Here is a 19,045-nt window from a genome sequence, read left to right on the forward strand (position 1 = left end):
GCGTGTATGTAATAGTAAGTTAATTGATAAGTAAGGTTCAAAGTAACTTTCTCTGTTAAGTGTTAAATTCAAATAATTAGGAATACAAATTGTACTAAGTAAAAAAAAACTTTTTATTAGATTTTTTTATAATATGAGAGTAGCAGATAAGGATGCAGTCCACCTGATCGTAAGTGGCTACTGCCGCCCATGGACATGTGTAATCAACCCCGTAAAGGTAGACTGATAAAACTAATCAGGTCAGGTAAGGTAATACCAACATGACTAATCTGGAACGCCCCGGAAAAGTATGTCTCCCCTTCAATCTACAAAACAGCAGCGCTTAATACTACTGTTATAACAGAAATAGGTGTGGCGGTGGTGCCGATGGAGACTAACCACCAAGGGTTCTACCACCTTTAAAGCTGATAGCTCACTACGAAAAAAATAATAGACATTTATTCTTTTCTACCCCTGCGAAGCGCGGGCGGGTTACTAGTATTTTATAATTCTGTATAAAGTTGCTTAAAGATGATCATTACCATCATTTACTTCAATCTAAAAAAAAACTTAATCAAAAGAAAGAAAATAAGAAAGAAACAATAAAACAAACATAACATCTGCATTAAGTTCTCGGATACGGCTAATAATGTGGACATAAAGTTTATGATGGAATACCACATTCTTTTTATAATAAAGGAATAGTAGTCGAGCATGCAGTCCACCTGATCGTAAGTGGCTACTGCCGCCCATGGACATTTGTAATCAACCCCGTAAAGGTAGACTGATAAAACTAATCAGGTCAGGTAAGGTACCAACATGACTAATCTGGAACGCCCCGGAAAAGTATGTCTCCCTTACACCTTTGGAACTACAAAACAGCAGCGCTTAATACTGCTGTTATAACAGAAATAGGTGTGGCGGTGGTGCCGACGAAGACTAACCACAAAGGGTTCTACCACCTCCAAAAAGCTGATAGCTCACTACGAAAAAAATAATAGACATTTATTCTACCCGTGCGAAGCGCGGGCGGGTTACTAGTATTTTATAATTCTGTATGAAGTTGCTTAAAGATGATCATTACGATCTTCAATCTTAAAAAAACCTTTAAATTAAAAGAAAGAAAATAAGAAAGAAACAATAAAACAAACATAACATCTGCATTAAGTTCTCGGATACGGCTAATAACGATGTGGACATAAAGTTTATGATGGAGCACCGCAATTAAAATTCTGAGGGTATCTTAATTGTTATCTGTACTCGGAATTCGGATCTTAGAGCGGTAGATGGCGCCGTGTTAGTTTAAGAATCTGGAGTTCGTTTTTAGTAAGTTTGTTAGTATAGGCCTAGTCTTAGAAAAAAAACAATATGAGTCTTTCTTCTTTAATCCAGTTATCTATACTAATATTATAAAGAGGAACACTTTGTTTGTTTGTTTGATTGTAATGAATAGGCTCAAAAACTTCTGGACCGATTTTTAAAATTCTTTCACCATTCGAAAGCTACATTATCCACGAGTAACATAGGCTATATTTTATATGAAATTTATTTGATAAATAGATTTTGAGGCGGTACAAGTTTGCCGGTCCAGCTAGTGAAGGATAAAGCTATTCTATTTTCACCTATCTAAGATCGAAATTCGACTAGTTACACCTGTTATTTATAATGATTCTATCCGATGTTTTGACAAAAAAAAATCGGCATTTAAATGTCAATTTTAAACTTAAATTAAATTGATTATTTTAAGCACTTCAAAAAGAAAACGAACGAAACAAAAACCGACTTCTACGGATCGGCCATCTAATACAAAAATAACAAAAAAAAAATCTTTTATAAACACAAAAGTGTCTGAAATAGACACAAGTGTCTAAAATAGGATAAAAAATAGATACGTAAATAACAAAAATAAAACCTATAGTCTCAGGAGTAACATGGGTTACTGCTTAAGCAACAAAAAAACAAAAATGAAACTTTAGTTTATCTAATCTAAAACAAGATATAGTTTCACATACAATATAAACACGTCCAAACAAGTAACCAAGAACACTTTTTTATAAAATAAATAGACAAAAAAAATCCACCCCCTATTAAAAAAACAATAAACAACGTTCCCTTTTTTAGACACAAAAATGTCTAAAATACGAGTAGAAATTAAAATAAATAAAGAAATATATACATATATAACAAAAACCTACCTTCTATAGCCTCAGCAGTAGCACGAATTACTGCTTAAGCAAGAAAAAAGACAAAATAAATAAATAAAACAAAAACCAACCTCCTATCGCATCGGCAGTGCGAGAGCGTGAAGGGCCTAAAGTTGAACAGCCCGAACCTGCGCTTAAACGCGCCGATGTTCAGTCCGCAGTTATAGTGTGGACTCAGACACAACTCATAATTAACCAAGGTTACTTCTCAAAAAACATTTAACGGCCCTGAATAGGAATTAATCTTAGGGGTTTCCTAAGGCTCTGAATAAGATTATGATGGATTCGGACTAATGCGACATGTCGTTGTCACTTTAGTTAATCTACCCTAGAAGAACCAGTTTATCTAAATTCTCTGAAAGAAGTAACCTACTTATCAAATCACTTTTGCGCAATATAATTTAAAAAAGAAAAAAGAACAGAAAAGCCAGCGTTATTTTATACACTGTTTAAATTAAAAATAAAAAGTGCCACTTCTTAAGCACTTAAAAAAATAAAAGAATGAATAAGTGTTTATTTCAGTGCTATTTTAAGCACTCTTAAATTAATAAAAAATAAATATATTCGAAATTAAAAAGTGCCACTTTTCAGCACTTCTAAAATGAAATACGAAAAAGAAAAAACAAAAGAAACAAAAAACAAAAACCAACCTCCTATCGCATCGGCAGTGCGAGAGCGTGAAGGGCCTAAAGTTGAACAGGCCGAACCTGCGCTTAAACGCGCCGATGTTCAGTCCGCAGTTATCGTGGGCCCTACAGCAGCGGTCCTCGGCCCTATCGGGCCCCAGCTCGCTGTACCGCTCCGCCAGCTGCCCAGCCCCGCACCACTTCGTGCCCGGCATTATGAAATTCTCCCGTAAGGAACGCCGCGACCTATGCGAAATGGCGTCCAAGTCAGTACAAAATGGCGGATGTTTTTTTTATTCTTGTGGATATTCTGTTTGAGGTGGTACGAAATGGCGTCCTCGTCAGTACAAAATGGCGGATTGTTTCTTCTTTTTTTTCGATTTTTGTACACCAATTATTTATTTTAGAATACCCAAATTACATCCCAGGACTCGAACCCAGCACCTTTTACGAGGCACATCGATGTGGTGACAAATAATAGCGTGAAAAATTATCAATTTATCAAAAAAGACATTCTTTTTTGGTATTTTTTAAAACAAGCTATATTGATTTTCTATTTTAGGCCGTTTCAACGAAACTAGCTAAAATTCTCTAGCATCGAAGCAAAAACTCTAAAGCATGTATGAACCCAATAAATGCAACATGTATGAACCCAGTAAAAGTAAATGGCGTCCAAGTCAATTCAAAATGGCGTATTTTTCTTTTTTTTCCGATTTTTGTGGAGTACATTTTTTAAGTGCTTTAAGTTAAAACACTGTTCACACCCCAGGACTCGAACCCAGAAACTTTTGCATAAACGTTGTGTATTGACATTTGTCGAAAACGATATTTATTTTGGCATGTTTTTAAAACAGGCTTCAGCGATTTTCATCATTAGATCACCATACGTGACCATGACGTGCTCTACACGAAATGGCGTGGTATGGTCAAAATGGCGGATTTTTCTAGTTTTTGTAAGCTATAATTTTTTGACACAGAACCCAATTAATTACACACTTGAACCCAGGAATTACATGGTAGACTTGTGCGGTGACCGATTTTTGTAAAAGGACATTCTTTTGGCATTTTTGTAAAAACAATTTTAACTTGTTTGCAACCAAATTTAAATACCGTAGGACCGAGATGAAAACTCTTAAGCTGAAGAAATGAGCTGAAGAAGAACGCCGCGAAATAATATACAAAAGTGCATCTAAGTAAGTTCAAACTGGCGGTTTTTTTCCCTCTTTCGTTGTCGCCTCTCCTAGACTCTCTTCATCGGAAAAGTACATATTAAGTCTCCCTTACCACACCCTTCAAACCAGAACACAGCAGCTTAACACTGCTGGCGGTGGTGCCACCGGAGTCGATCTACTACTACTAGAGGGTTCTACCACCTTTAAACCTACCAGTTGTCTCGATTTCAAATATATAATTTATCTGTGCTACCTTTCCCAACAGATTTTATGAATTATGAATGACGGAAGCATGACTATTAACTTAAAATGCATAATGAAGATGGATGTGTGTGATAGTAATGAGCGTAGAAATAAAATAGAAAAGATAATTAGTTCACAGTGAAAGAATGGTAATGATTGATGTGATTTTAAAGGCAATATGAGAACTAGAATGTTGTTTGAATAACCAGATACGGGTCGGTTCAAACATGTAGAGGTCGCTACTGAGCCGCGATAACATTTGTATTATTCAAGTGAGTTACATCATAATATATATTTATTTCAAGTAACAAGACGCGTTTTACATTATATCGAGTATTTCATATCATAATTTATGTACTGGTAATCAAGTATTTTACTAATATACATATATTCTCCATAGACGAAGTAGGAGTGTAAATTTATCCATAGTGCTGTCGGATGTTATGTCATAAAGTTATAGAGGACGCTACTGAGCAGTCTCTCAGTATCTATGCGTAGTATTATAGTACCTGTACACAAATATATTTTCATATGATTTCAGGCCAATGATTTTAATTAAACATTGTTCTGTACCCTTACCATGAGATTTTACGTTTCGACAAATATGACTGTTGGTATTCGTTTACGTATTTGCCCATACAAATTCCAATCAGCGCCCCTAGCGGATTGTGTCAGAACTAGGAAATCGTATTGGCCCATACGTTACAACGCAGCCGCAGTTTTGTATCCAAAGATACAATGTCTAAATAAGCTATTGTATGTTATTTTAATTAATATCCTTCAGATTTGTTTAATTATAATCCATGAAAGGTATTTCTGAAGATTTAGGCAGAATACCCCACACCCCAGTGGAAACCAAGTTACACTTCTTTTAAAATTTGGGCAATATTCTACCTTATACATAAGGGTATTTTATGACGTCATTGATGATTGAAAAAATAATAAACGTGTTAATTTATTTTTTATCAACATTAAAGTTAAATTTATTTCCATTTTACCTATTACGAAACATATATTTGTTATTTACAAATGATAATGTTTAGAGACATAGAGGTCGTTGCATTGACGTTCGCAGGAATTTAATGGTAAAATTTAGACATGAAAATGCAAAGTGCGTAGTGCTATACAAAATGTATATGTCGAAAGTTATACTTCTTTTAAAGCGTATGGGAAAAATGAGAGTAATTGTTTGACAAAAACTGACAAATAAAATCGACCATGAACTTGGCTACATATTGCAAATTTTGCATGAAAGGCTCCCACCGAAGTAGGTCTAGAACTAAAATATTTTATTAAAAAAAGCATGATGTAATAGTCGTGTCGTTATTAATACGCCAAAGAAGCATAACTTCTTACCTATATTTATTAAATATCTAGTTTTTACCTGGCAAGAGTATTTTCGCCGACTTTATTTTTAAGTTCCATCATGTACGTCATCTCTCGATGCCGTTCCATGCATTCTGTTTTTAATCTGTCATAATTAAACCATGTAGCGACATCTGGCGGCAGTTTTTCACCCCCTTGTAACAAGTGAAACGTCATGTTCCCAAAATGGCGGACGTACCGCTCTTCTTCGGGGCTATCTTGTACTTTCTGTGATATCCTAAAACTTTCCTCGTCCAACGCAAGTTTCAACTCTTTTCGTAATGTTCTGAGAAAGTTTTTGGCAGATTTTTTCTCTGTAATATATTCGCAGTCTTGGATAACGCCCTCTGACGTGTAGATTACTTGGACAAGATGGCGGCCATCTGTCAGCTGACGGAGTTTCAGGCCGCTTCTGTAACAAAAATAAATTTATATTAATGAAGTTTTTAAGTAGTTTTTGAGTTACTTTTATTTTGTTTTTCGTTTTCGTTTCAGATGTTTTTATGTATCATAGGTACCCCTAAAAATAGTTTTTCCGCCATATTGAATTTAAAATGACGTCATCAAGAGAATGATGTAGTCCGCATAAAACTGCTAGTCCGCTCTGTATATAGAAATGAATCGCGTCGCCATAGCAAATTGTATGACTACACCTGCTCGCAACAACTTCAGAGTGGACTAGCAGTTTGGCGCGGACTTACAATGATGCATCAGACCTGCATGCTCGTCTGCTACTCCTATATTATAAAAAACCGCGTATCGTGAGAGCCCGTTAAATATTAAAATTGAGAAACGTACCAAATCAACCATTATTTATCGAAAGACAAATTAATTGCTCTAAACAAAGCAACGCCTAAACTGTGTTCTCATTACCGATTGGAAAGTTTATCGTAATAACGGTACTCTTTCTTTGCTTTCAACATTGTATTACGATGAATTACGGCCCTAGCTGAGCTGGTAACATTTAATTTGACGAAATATAGTATTTAAAAATATAAGCTAGAAAAAAATTGTGCGCAAAAAAAAGTAGTCTGACGCGTGACGTCATTGCGTTTGTAAAATTTTATGTACGTATAGACACAGAAACAACACCCAAAATTCTTATTTTCTGGATCTGACGTCACATCCGCTGTTTTATTATTTTTATTTCTCGTGTTTGACCAAGTCCTGCTTCGCTGTTCACACCAAACAAGATATTATAGGGACACTCAATTCAACCTGTCAATATCTGTGGACAACATATCAATTATTATTTATCCGTGACAAGGGGTGCCTATAACCTAGTTAGTTATGGAATGCCATTCAATTGCTACAGCAGTAAAAGCTTAGTAGTTAAGAAACTCGGCCTTATAATGTAGTAGAAACTTATAATGTAGGAGTAGCAGACGAGCATGCAGTCCACCTGATGGTAAGTGGCTACTGCCGCCCATGGACATCTGTAATCAACCCCAGATAAGAATAGATATTCCTATCTGAACCAGACCTGAGGTCGGCCACAGAAGCGCTGCTACCCCTGAGGACTAAGCTGGAACGCCTCGGAAAAGTCTGTCTCCCTTACCACCCCTTCAAACCGGAACATACTCGTAGCAGCGCCTAACACTGCTATTATTAGGCAGAAATAGGTGTGGCCGTGGTGTCGCCGGAGTCGAACCACAAAGGGTTCTACCACCTTCTTACCGAGGTTCAAATCCCTGGGATTTGCACTCTGAATTCAAAGTTATGTGCGTATTAGAAATTAATTATCACTTGCTTCAACGGCGAAGGAAAACATCGTGAGGAAACCTGCATAGCTGAGAAATCTTAAAAAAAATGTTTTAGTATGTGAAGTCTAACAATACGTACTTGGCCTTGGCTTTACCGATTTTCCCCAAATTTTATATGCATATTCAGTAGATCTGAGAATCGCCCTATTTTTCATACCTCTAAGTGATAAGGGTTGTTCACCCTAAACATTTTTTTTTGGCAACACATCGTTTGCCGGATCAGCTAGTATTATGTAAAATCTTCATAATTGTACAAAATTTTAAACTAATCGGACCGTTCAAAGTTGTTAAAAATCGAGTTCAAAGATTCCGTTACATACATAGATAGACACAACCCAAGCTAATAAAAGCATGTTAAAATATAACTCGGTCACAGATTAAATATTGAAAAGACCATGACAATGACAGGTTCAATTGGGTGTCTTGTACCCATATCCGTTACAACAAGGGGTGGTTGCAGAGGGTGTATTTAAAAGGGTCTGAATTAGTTGTCAATTCTATTGTCAATTGTCACATTTGCTCAGGGATTATGGGGTCAAGAAGAATTTTAACTCCCAATGGAAATAATAAAACTATTTCGACCAATTTACAACTGAAATGAAATGAAATGATGAAATGAAATGAAATGTGTATATTTATTTTGTGTAAACCAACGACGGCACTTACAAATTGTCAGGTACAATATTTTTCTTAAACTACTACCGGATCGGAACGCGACCTCTACTGAGAAGATCCGGTAAGAAACTCAGTGGGTTTGGTTTTTTTTTTAATAATAATTATTCTCTTTTTTAATGCCATCATTTTTACATACAATTAGTAATTAATTAACTGTTAGGTATAGTTCGCGCCAAACTGCTAGTCCGCTCTGAAGTTGCGAGCAGGTGTAGTCATACAATTTGCTATGGCGACGCGATTCATTTCTATATTCGGAGCGGACTAGCAGTTTTACGCGGACTGTACCAGCCAGGGACTATGTAAATGGGAACTTATTATAATAAAAATAACATCATGAAAAGAACACCAAGTATATAAAAATAAAAAAGGTTCAAAATAAATGGGGTTGCCGTAAAATAAACCATATTTTTTGGCAATTTTCGTTTAATATATTGAACTGTTCAAAACACTTCAAATTTTCACAATGCATTTCTATGGCAGCTATGAATGAAAATAAAAATAAATCGATTTTTGTCATTATGTGCGTATTAGTCATTATTTAACTAGCTTAAACGGAGAAGAGACAGGAATCTTACAAAAAAAAAAGTTTTCAAAGGTTTGTGAAGTCTATCAATACGTACTTGTCCAGCGCGATGGACTATGGCCTAATCCTTCTCATTCTGAGAGACCCGTGCCCAGCAGTGGGACAGTAATGGGTTGATGATGATGATGATATAGAGAAAAGATATCCGATACTTTTGATTATGGTTATGCAGCTCTATAATATCTGTTAATAAACAATAGATAATAATATCTCGTTATTAATACTTTGTCAACCTGCCAAGTATTACGTATGAAAACATTAGAAGCGGAAACACAATAATAATTTAATTGTGCTAGATTTTGGCAATGATTTCAAATATTTCATGCTTAATACGATCCGGTTTGTCTTATGATAGACTAGCTGACCCGGCAAACTTTGTACCGCCTCAAAATCTATTTATCAAATATATTTCATATAAAATATAGCCTATGTTACTCGTGGATAATGTAGCTTTCGAATGGTGAAAGTATTTTTAAAATCGGTCCAGTAGTTTTTGAGCCTATTCATTACAATCAAACAAACAAAGTTTTCCTCTTTATAATATTAGTATAAATATACTCGTGGAATGTGCTATGTTCCGAGGCGTTCTAGGGGTTACTTTAAGTAAAGGGCTAAGTACAATTTGGATACTCGGTTGGTTGAAGGTAGAACCCTCTGTGGTTCGACGGCGGAACCACCGCCACACCTATTTCTGTTATACCAGCAGTGTTAAGCGCTGCTGGTATAACAGAAATAGCTGGTATGAAAAATAGATAGTAGCCGATTTTCAGACGTACTGAATATGCATATAAAATTTGGTGAAAATCGGTAAAGTCGTTTCGGAGGAGTACGGTAACTAACATTGTGACACGAGAATTTTATATATAAGATAGTAAAAGAATCCTTCCCATTGACTGTTTAAGCTTAAAAATAAATACGCCGTAGAATAAATACGAAAAGCGTCTTAAAGGGTTTGCCCTCAGCAAATAAGGGTGCAAACTTTTAAGTCAAAAAGTGAATTTGGTTTTGTGGTGGCTCGTTTTGATGTGAAAAATCTATAGCCGCACGTAAAACCGATTTCTGCCGTGACGACGCGTCGCCACGTTATACGATGGTATATATATATATATACAGTCTATATGCAGTAGTGTGTACGGTGTGGCGACGCGTCGCCATGCGCAATCGTAATATTTTATTTTATCATTATGACATATTTAGTTCCTATCACAATATGTTCTTTTCTGCATATTACTTTTACAAAATAATGTCGATGTTTCACATCTGCCAGGCGTCCCGTGACGGCTCACATTTTTTTTTAATATTATGTACTAACATCAGATAACATTTAAAAGTAGAATTCTTTGTGGTTCGACTCCGGCAGCACCGCCACACCTTTTCTGTTATAGCAGCAGTGTTATGCGCTGCCGTGTTCTGGTTTGAAGGGTGTGGTATGGGGGACATACTTTTCCGAGGTTCTCCGAGGCGTTCCAGCTTAGTCGTCAGGAATAGCGTATTTGTTGCCAATCTAAGGTAGTACTCTTATCTTATCTGGGGTTGATGACAGATGTCCATGGCCGTGGCCATGGTCCATGGAATTTTATGAAAAACTGTTCTTATTTAGGTTTCCTAAACAAATCACCATAGAAACAACTGTATGAGCGCGCCAAACTGTTAGTCCACTCTGAAGTTGTTGCGAGCAGGTGTAGTCATCGGTTTTTGATAATTATTCAAAATTTTGAATTAATCTGAACGTTCAAAGTGGATAGAAATTGAGTTCAAAGATTCCGTTACATAGTTACATACATACATACAACCCAAGCTAATAAAAGCGTGTTAAAAATCAGAATAATCTGAAAAAAAGCGATGGAAAAAAATCAAAATGATAAAAGTCTATCATTTTGACACTAAGAATTTTATGAAAATCTTTTCTTATTTAGGTTTCCTCAAAAACTGCTAGTCCACTCTGAAGTTGTTGCGAGCAGGTGTAGTCATCATTTCTATATTCAGAGCGGACTACTAGTTTTACGCGGACTATACTACTACTTAAAAAAAATAAACGAAATATCATTAAACTACTAAATTAAAAAAAGAAATTAAATGTCACATACAACAAAATGGCCGTTGACCAAAATGGCCGCCCCGCATAACCCCAGATTCGTATATCGGAATCAGATTAAAATATCAGTTACATGTGGCAATTAGCGGGCTACAGATACATTAAGTGCATAGGGATGCCACCCTTTTGTAGGGTGTAGTCATGTAGAGAAGTGTTATTTCGTACCCTTCTGTTCACGGGAGGAAGTTCAGAGGGAAACCTTCAAAAAGTACCCGACGCCGTAGCGAGCGTCGTTGGGTTATGTGCGATTTTTACCGCACTAAACCCAGATGGCCGTCCTCAGCGCTTGGTGGAGAACTCCAGGATCTCTGATAGAACACAACTGGAGTCCTGGAAGTGCGATGCCCCTATTAGGCTATGCCCTGGGTGAGAACTTTCTCTCGCACACCCGGTGTTTACGACAGCATGCGACCACACATACCGCCGTCCTTCCCGGGGTCGCTTGCTGGACGGTTCGAGCTCCCACTCTTGCCGCCCGCAACCCCGGAAGCCCTCTTTTAGTCGCCTCTTACGACAGGCAGGGGATACCGTAGTCCTATTCTAGTCCCGGGACTACAGGGACAGTTGCTTCAGTTCCCTACTATGTATATGTTTTGAAAATAGTAATTAAAGAATTTGTATTAAAATAAAGAAGCGCGAGGATAGTAATATAAGATAAGTTCCCAATCTTTAATACTCTTTGATTGTAATTTAACACGGAATTAAAAGTGTTTAGGCTTTTTCTACATAAAATATTAATTTAAAATCACAGACCTGTTTTTTCAGACACAATTTTCTTAGCAACACTGTTAATAGGCATACTCAATCGCAGCTGTACAACAGTCGAGACGTCCAAAACAACCTTGGTTGTCCAACCAACTTTAACGCTAAATTATCCTTACTAATATTATAAATCTGAAAGTAACTCTGTCTGTCTGTCTGTCTGTCTGGTTGTCTCTTCTTCACGCCTAAACCACTGAACCGATTTTAATGAAATTTTGTACAAAGATAGTCTGAGACCCGAGAAAGGACATAGGATAGTTTTCATCTTGGAAATCCCACGGGAACTAGGCGATGGCGATCTAAGATCGATTAATCGGAGAATCGATGTTTTGGACCGAAAACATCGATTATTTTAATCGATATTAGTAAGGATTGAATCGTAAACTACATTTAACTGCATTTGATCAAGTGATGATTTTTAACAAAGTTGAAGGTACGACTTTTCAGTTTTATGTATGTTAGTAGGTATGTTATATTATTTTCTTTTAAACGCGGGCGAAGCCGCGGGCAAAAAATTAGTTTTATTTTATTTTTATTTCACAAAATTTCGTGCATGCCAGTACGAAATAGGGATGTCAATAGAAAAATAATGGCGCAACAGAATTGTTAAATGAACCGTGATTGCTTCGGGTTAGGGGACGACCCTACTGCGTAATGTCTTGGTATCTGACGTGTTAATACATACATCTATACTAATATTATAAAGAGGAAAACTTTGTTTGTTTGTTTGATTGTAATGAATAGGCTCAAAAACTACTGGACCGATTTTAAAAATTCTTTCACCATTCGAAAGCTACATTATCCACGAGTAACTTAGGCTGTATTTTATATGAATATATTTGAAATATAGATTTTGAGGCGGTACAAAGTTTGCCGGGTCAGCTAGTTTATAAATATTTTAAGCTGTGGTATGTACAAAATTCAGGCTAAAACCCGCGAGTCCAAGTTTGAATCACAGGCTCTAATTATTCGATGGGCTTAGTGGAAATAAATTGCAACTCGTTTTAGCGGTAAAGGAAAACGTCGTGAGGAAGCCTGAGAGATTTTTAAAAAGTTCTAAAAATGTGTAAAGTCTACTTTTCCTTTATTCAATGGCCTTCACTCTTTTGAGAAGGAACCCCTGCCCAGTTGTTAGTACAATAACAACAAAATGATAGAATTAGACTGACAGAATGTTTTAAAAAAAATATAATATCAGAGGGATGCATAGAGCACTCTATCGTCTCTATGCTTCGCAATTCATAATGTAATTATGGCAACTATCGAGGGTCGGTTTAAAAAGAATATTTAATGACAGAACTTTTGGCGCGATGTAGTGTTATTTTGATAGAGTTAAGCATAGATTAGTAAAGATACTTCGCCGCCTTGAAATTGAATGAAGCCACAAACGGCTTATTAGTAAGTTCTTTTTTTGAATTCTTGACAAATAAAAACATTTTTAGAGAAAATTTACAAATAAATAACTAATACTGTGTAATTTACATAAGAAATAAATAATTATTTCATATATTTTAGGGACATTTTAGCACGGAGACGTGGCAAAACTTTTTTACGCAACTATTTCAATTCTCAAAACTGGGTACATTTTCTTGTTAGGAGTGAGTAATCTTTACTAATCTATGTTAAGTATTTAAGTTATTAGAAATTATTGATATTTCTCAATTGTTTCCATTGAAATTAAATCTTAATAATAATCGAAAAATTATTTCGACTTTTTTCAGTTGTTTTAAATATTATTAAGTGATTTTATACCTTTTTTTTTTGTTTACGAGGGGGAAACCTTCAAAAGGTACCCGACGACGTGGGAGCGACGCCTTATGTGGGATTTTACCGCAATTACCCCCCCCCCCCGGTGGTCGTCCTCAACGCTTCTTGGAGAACTCCGGGATCTCCGAGGGAACACAACCGGAGTCCTCCAAGCGCGATGCCCCGATCGGGCTCTGCCCTGGGAGAGCGTTTGCTCCTCCTGCACCATCTGGTGTTTACGACGGTATGCGACCACACATACCGCCGTCCTTCCCGGGATGGCTTACTGGACGGTTCGAGCTCCCACTCTTGCCGCCCGCAACCCCGGAAGCCCCCTTTTAGTCACCTCTTACGACAGGCAGGAGTTACCGTAGCCCTATTCTAGTCCCGGAACTACAGGGACAGGACTACATCTAATCTACAACTTAAAATTGCATACCTTCCCCGGTAAGGTATGTTTGAACTTTATAAATTTCGACGGGCCGATGTGCCGGCAATATAAAACACATTGGAACTTGTCCATACACCGCCGTCACACGAGTGACAGCTGGAACAAACTAAACCGACGATATCGGACGCGGTGGGCAAACTATCGCCGTCACGTCATATTAAAATCGGCCCGAAATAATCTCGTTCTCGGTATCGGCTCGGTGTCGGTGCAGTGGACAAACAGCCACCCGCTCGCAGAGCGCTGCCGCGCCCTACTCGGTTAGTTTTCTATTTTATTTTATGGTCCAACCTAACCTAACCAATACCAAGCCTTTTTTTTAATAAGGGGGAAACCTTTACAAGGTACCCAGTGTCGTGGGGGCGAAGGGGTTATGTAAACCGACGATATCGGTCGCGGTGGACAAAACTATACCGTCACGTCATATTAAAATCGGCCCGGAATAATCTCGGTGACGTCTCCGTTTGTCTCGGTGACGTCTCCGTTTGTCTCGGTGACGTCTCCGTTTGTCTCAGTGACGTCTCCGTTTGTCTCGGTGACGTCACGGGACCGTGACGACGGTGGACAAACGGCCAGTCATAACTCAATTCTGGCAGCCCTGACGGGCTACACTGTCAAAAATAGATTAACACGTCGTTGTCGTTGTAATTGTAATAAGTAAACTGGATTGTATTTTTGTATATCTTGATAAACTACAAGTTTTATCGAGCTCTTATACAGTCTCCAAGAACATGTCGTTAGCGTGTTTCAGAGGTATGTTAGCGCCATCTATTGAAAATAATATATAATTATTGTCGCTATGCAACGGAGATTGTTGCCAGCTACTAAAAACAGCTATGGACAGCAATTTGGTAGCTTTTTTGTGTACCGTACCCAGGTAAAAACGTCGAAAGAAATAAAAGATGAAGAAAAAAATGTTGGATTCAAGTAATAATTATGACAATTTAAAACACAGATAATTGCATGATGACAGTATTAAAAAATTAAAGAATAAATGTTTTAAGAAAACACAATATATTGAAAGAATTCTCAACAAAACTTTAAAATTTATTATATTTTCAATTAAATAAAAGTACAAAATACTGCAGTCGGCCATCTTGTCTGATACGCTAACGGGGCGCGAATGACGTCATTTTTGGTTAATGAACACACTGCGCTAAATGAACACTGGCAATACTGATGCTGAGTATGTACAAGCTTTATGCAAAAGTTGTCATTTCTATTTTCGTACAACAAAGGAAAATTAGCCTCAATTTTTTCCAAAAGTCCAAAGACACCAGTTCTAGCCGACAAAGTCACTAAATTTGCAACACTGCGCCGCATTATTCATTAACACTGGCAATACTGATGCTAATTGAATAAGCGCTTTATACAAAAGTTATCATTTTTATTTTCTACCAACAAAGGAAAATGACGCTAAATTGGCAACACTGTAAACAGGGTTGACAACTGTAGATGTTTTCTTTTACATAAACTCTCACTGTTCTAAACAGGGTTCCCAACTGTAGACGTACGAAACACTATATATCTCGTATTACTACGAGAAATCTCGTTAGGGATGTTGAAAAAATATCGATATTTTAATTCGATAAATTGTTTTTTTTGCCGATATATTTTGATGCGATATATCGATACAAAATATCCAATATCGAAAATTATGAAAAAAGTTATATTTTTTGATATTATAATTTATACCGAAAATTATTTCACTTCGGACTTCCCTATACCATCTTTTATTTCAAATTTCAAAATCTCGTAGGTACGAAAGACCACAAATTTCGTATCCGTACGACAAACATCGATATTTTTCCTCGATATATCGACGCCGATATCGATATTTTTTCATTTCGGACATCCCTAATTCTCCTACAGCAACTCTTATGCTGACCATTAAGCACCCGAAGGCACCTTAAGGCAGCACTTTCAAAAATAGTAAAAACTACTGGACCGATTTTTTAAAAACGGGTTTCACACGACCTCACTACTTCAGAGCCCGCTCTTATACAATCTACGTGAACATGTTGTTAGCGCGTTTCAGGGTTTTTGCGAGCGCCATCTAGTGTACGAATGGAAAGTAAATAACCCTCGGTATAATTATTATTACTTCCTGTTAGGCAGCCCCTATAATAATAGACCTACAATAACATTGTACAATACTTCTTATAATAAGATCTGAATCCAAACGTGCAATTATATTGCGCAATAATACGAGTTGCACAATGGTTTCGTGTTAAGCCGGAAATAAGTATTGATATAGAAAAATATTGCGCAATACCTATACGGCAATAAAAAATATAGAGCAAGAAAAATTTAATTCGCGCAAAATTTCGCAGTTTTCAATATTAACCCTAAATAGTCAATAATATTGCACAATTCGTAATATTGCACAATATAATTGACCGTTTAGGCGGCATCATAGTAAATTTTGAAGGGGTAGAGAATGTGGTTCGCGGGCAACACCGCCACACCTATTTCTGTTATAACAGCAGTGTTAAGTGCTGCTATTTTCTGCTTCGAAGGGTGTGGTAAGGGAGAATTTTTTCCGAGGCTTTCCAACTTAGTCTTACGTAGTATTGGTAGTTATTATGTACTTTTTATTAGCAGTGATAGCCTAGTGGTCAAGAAACTCGGCCTCTTGATCTAGTAGTCCGAGGTTCAAATCCCTGGCACGTAAAGTTTTTCAAAGTTATGTGCGTATTAGAAATTAATTATCACTAGGTTAAACGGTGAAGGAAAACATCGTGAGGAAACCTTCATATCTGAGAGATCTTAAAAAATGTTCTCAGAGGTATGTGAAGTCTACCAATTCGCACTTGGCCAGCGCGGTGGACTATGGCCTAATCCCTCTCATTCTGAGAGGAGACCCGTGCCTAGTAGTGGGACAGTAATGGGTTGATGATGATGATGAGGTATTATTTAAGTTGCAATGCTTCTTCCAAGTGTTTCTTTCTTCCTATGTAGCGATGACTATCTTGACGCAACAATATAATTTAATGTTTTATCGATATTGTACTTATTATATTGCAAATAAATTAAAGAGACGGCAAAAAGAAATCCTATATAAATATTCTGAGAAAGTTTTAAAATTAAATTAATAGATACTAGCTGACCCGACAAACGTTGTGTTGCCATTTAAACAAAAAATGTTAAGAATGAACAACCCTTATCACTTAGGGGTATGAAAAATAGATAGTAGTCGATTCTCAGACCTACTGAATATCCATACAAAATTTGGTGAAAATCAGTAAAGCCGTTTCGGAGGAGTACGGTAACTAACATTGTGACACGAGAATTTTATATATAAGATAGGTACAGTTGGTACTTAAGAAGAATATTCGACTGGAATGCAGTGTTACCGCCGGGAAATCTTAAGGAAAGTCATGGAAAATACATAAAACGGACGCAAATTTGTGTCAACGCTGGAAGACACTTGACAGATATCATATTTTCTAATTAGCAAAAAAAGCTCCCTGAATAAAGCTCCCTGGTAAAGATTTCTAATTCTCAAAATCACTTTTTTTATTCAGTACAAAAGTTATTCAAAAACAAAATCGGGTGATTAATTTTGCTCCACTCTATATATTGCATTTAAATCGGTTGTCAATATATTATTTAAGCCTTTAAAAATATTCATAGTTTTATGAAATTTAATCGCTACTTGATATTTTTAATTTAAATTGCAAACGATGCAGTCCTCCTGATGGTAAGTGGCTACTCCCGCTATGGACATCTGTAATCACCCCAGATAGGATTAGATTCCTACCTGAGGTCGGCCACAGATGCGTCGCTACCCTGAGGACTTTGGAATGCCTCGGATAAGTATGTCTCCCTTACCACACCCTTCAAACCAGACCACAGCAGCGCTTAACACTGCTGTTAGGCAGAAGTGGGTACCTCCGACCTGACCATGTACCAATAAACACCTCAAGGAGGCGTTGTCAAAAATAGCGTAAAGATTACCCTGAGTTACAGTCACCTATAAATAAATTCAATACAAATGTACCACCCTCTTATACCTTCTACGAACACAAGTCGTTAGCGTGTTTCAGGATTTAGAGAGCGCCATCTGTCTCCTTTGAATGTAATCAAACGTAGATAAGTATGCCCAATGAGATAAAAGCCCAAATGATGGCAACACCCACTTATATGACATTCTATGTCTATGGTCACCCCTATAGATTTATCCATGGTAACACTATATACCCATAGACGGTAAGAGCAAGAAATACTGAGAAAGCGATATGTGAACCCATATAAACAATCTACTAGAGAGAAAGAGATGTCTAGAAAAGTAATGTCGTGTCAATTTGTTTTTGAATTGGCCTTAAGCACCCCCGGCTACAGGGTGTTTTACCACGCTTTTATTAGCTGGACCTGTATGTATGTATGTAACGGAATCTTTGAACTCGATTTTCACTCACTTTGAACGGTCCAATTAATTTAAAATTTTGAACAATTATCAAGAACCGATGACAATACACGATTTAAATAATTTTATACCATTCACCTCATCAGGATCGTCAGGTATCAGGATTAACAATTTTTCTTGTGCGATTTTAGCGTGGTTTTTAGTTTTTAAACTATAATTATTATATTTTAGTAAAATTAATAGGCTTAATTTTAGTGCTGATTTTTATTACAAAATTGGCTTGCTCTATTGTGCTCTATTGTCAAATTCTGGAAATTTTTACAAGAAAACACAATTTCACAAAGTTTATTTCATCATTAAGTTTATTTCACAAAGTTTAAGCAATAATGGGCGTAATATCATATTAATTGGTCCCATACACATTTATTACAGATACTAATTTGTCTTACTATCAATAAATACTTACATATATTTCATAGTTAGATGTAATGTCAAATTAATATATATCAATTTTATTATTGCCACACATGCGCAAATCAATTTCGGTCATGAATTCATTCTGACATTTTGTATCTTTGACATTCTCATATCTATGGTCACACCTGCCGTTTTTAATTCGAACCTAGAGGAATTAAAATACAGTAGAAAGTCCATTAACAGGACTATATTTGGGTGTAAACACTGATTGATAATCAATACAAATTATGTTTTTTATAGTTCTACACATTAAAACTCCTAAAATTATTAAACTAGTAAATCGCATACATTTAACTTGTATTTATAATAATAAAATAAATGAACTATAATTTTCGCTTCTTACCACGTGATCTCAAACATGGGATGACGTCAGTATCTATAACTGACGTTTGGTTGTCATTACTGACGTCATGCGCGCGCCATGACAGGTAATACACGTTTCGGCGGTAATATTCAAAATGAAAATAAAGAAGTGTAATTATACAAAAGTCGAATTGGGTACAGGGTTTTTTTTATATTAAAGGAGTAGCAGACGAGC

At 36.5% G+C, this 19,045-nt stretch overlaps 1 protein-coding gene across 1 annotated transcript in view; it reads right to left on the reverse strand.

Moving 5' to 3' along the window:
- Positions 1 to 19,045, reverse strand: part of LOC140751218 (uncharacterized) — a 76,960-nt gene that overhangs the window by 21,189 nt on the left and 36,726 nt on the right. Inside the window, exons 4-5 of the mRNA XM_073085081.1 lie at positions 5,609 to 6,001; positions 2,834 to 3,055 (exon numbers count right to left, since the gene is read on the reverse strand). Of these exons, the coding sequence (XP_072941182.1) occupies positions 2,834 to 3,055; positions 5,609 to 6,001 (615 nt within the window). The remainder of the gene's footprint in view (positions 1 to 2,833; positions 3,056 to 5,608; positions 6,002 to 19,045) is intronic.

The sequence above is a fragment of the Epargyreus clarus genome, unplaced genomic scaffold, assembly GCF_041222505.1.
Source record: "Epargyreus clarus isolate Ecla_fem2 unplaced genomic scaffold, WU_Ecla_fem_2.2 ptg000022l, whole genome shotgun sequence".
Taxonomy (NCBI): domain Eukaryota; kingdom Metazoa; phylum Arthropoda; class Insecta; order Lepidoptera; family Hesperiidae; genus Epargyreus; species Epargyreus clarus.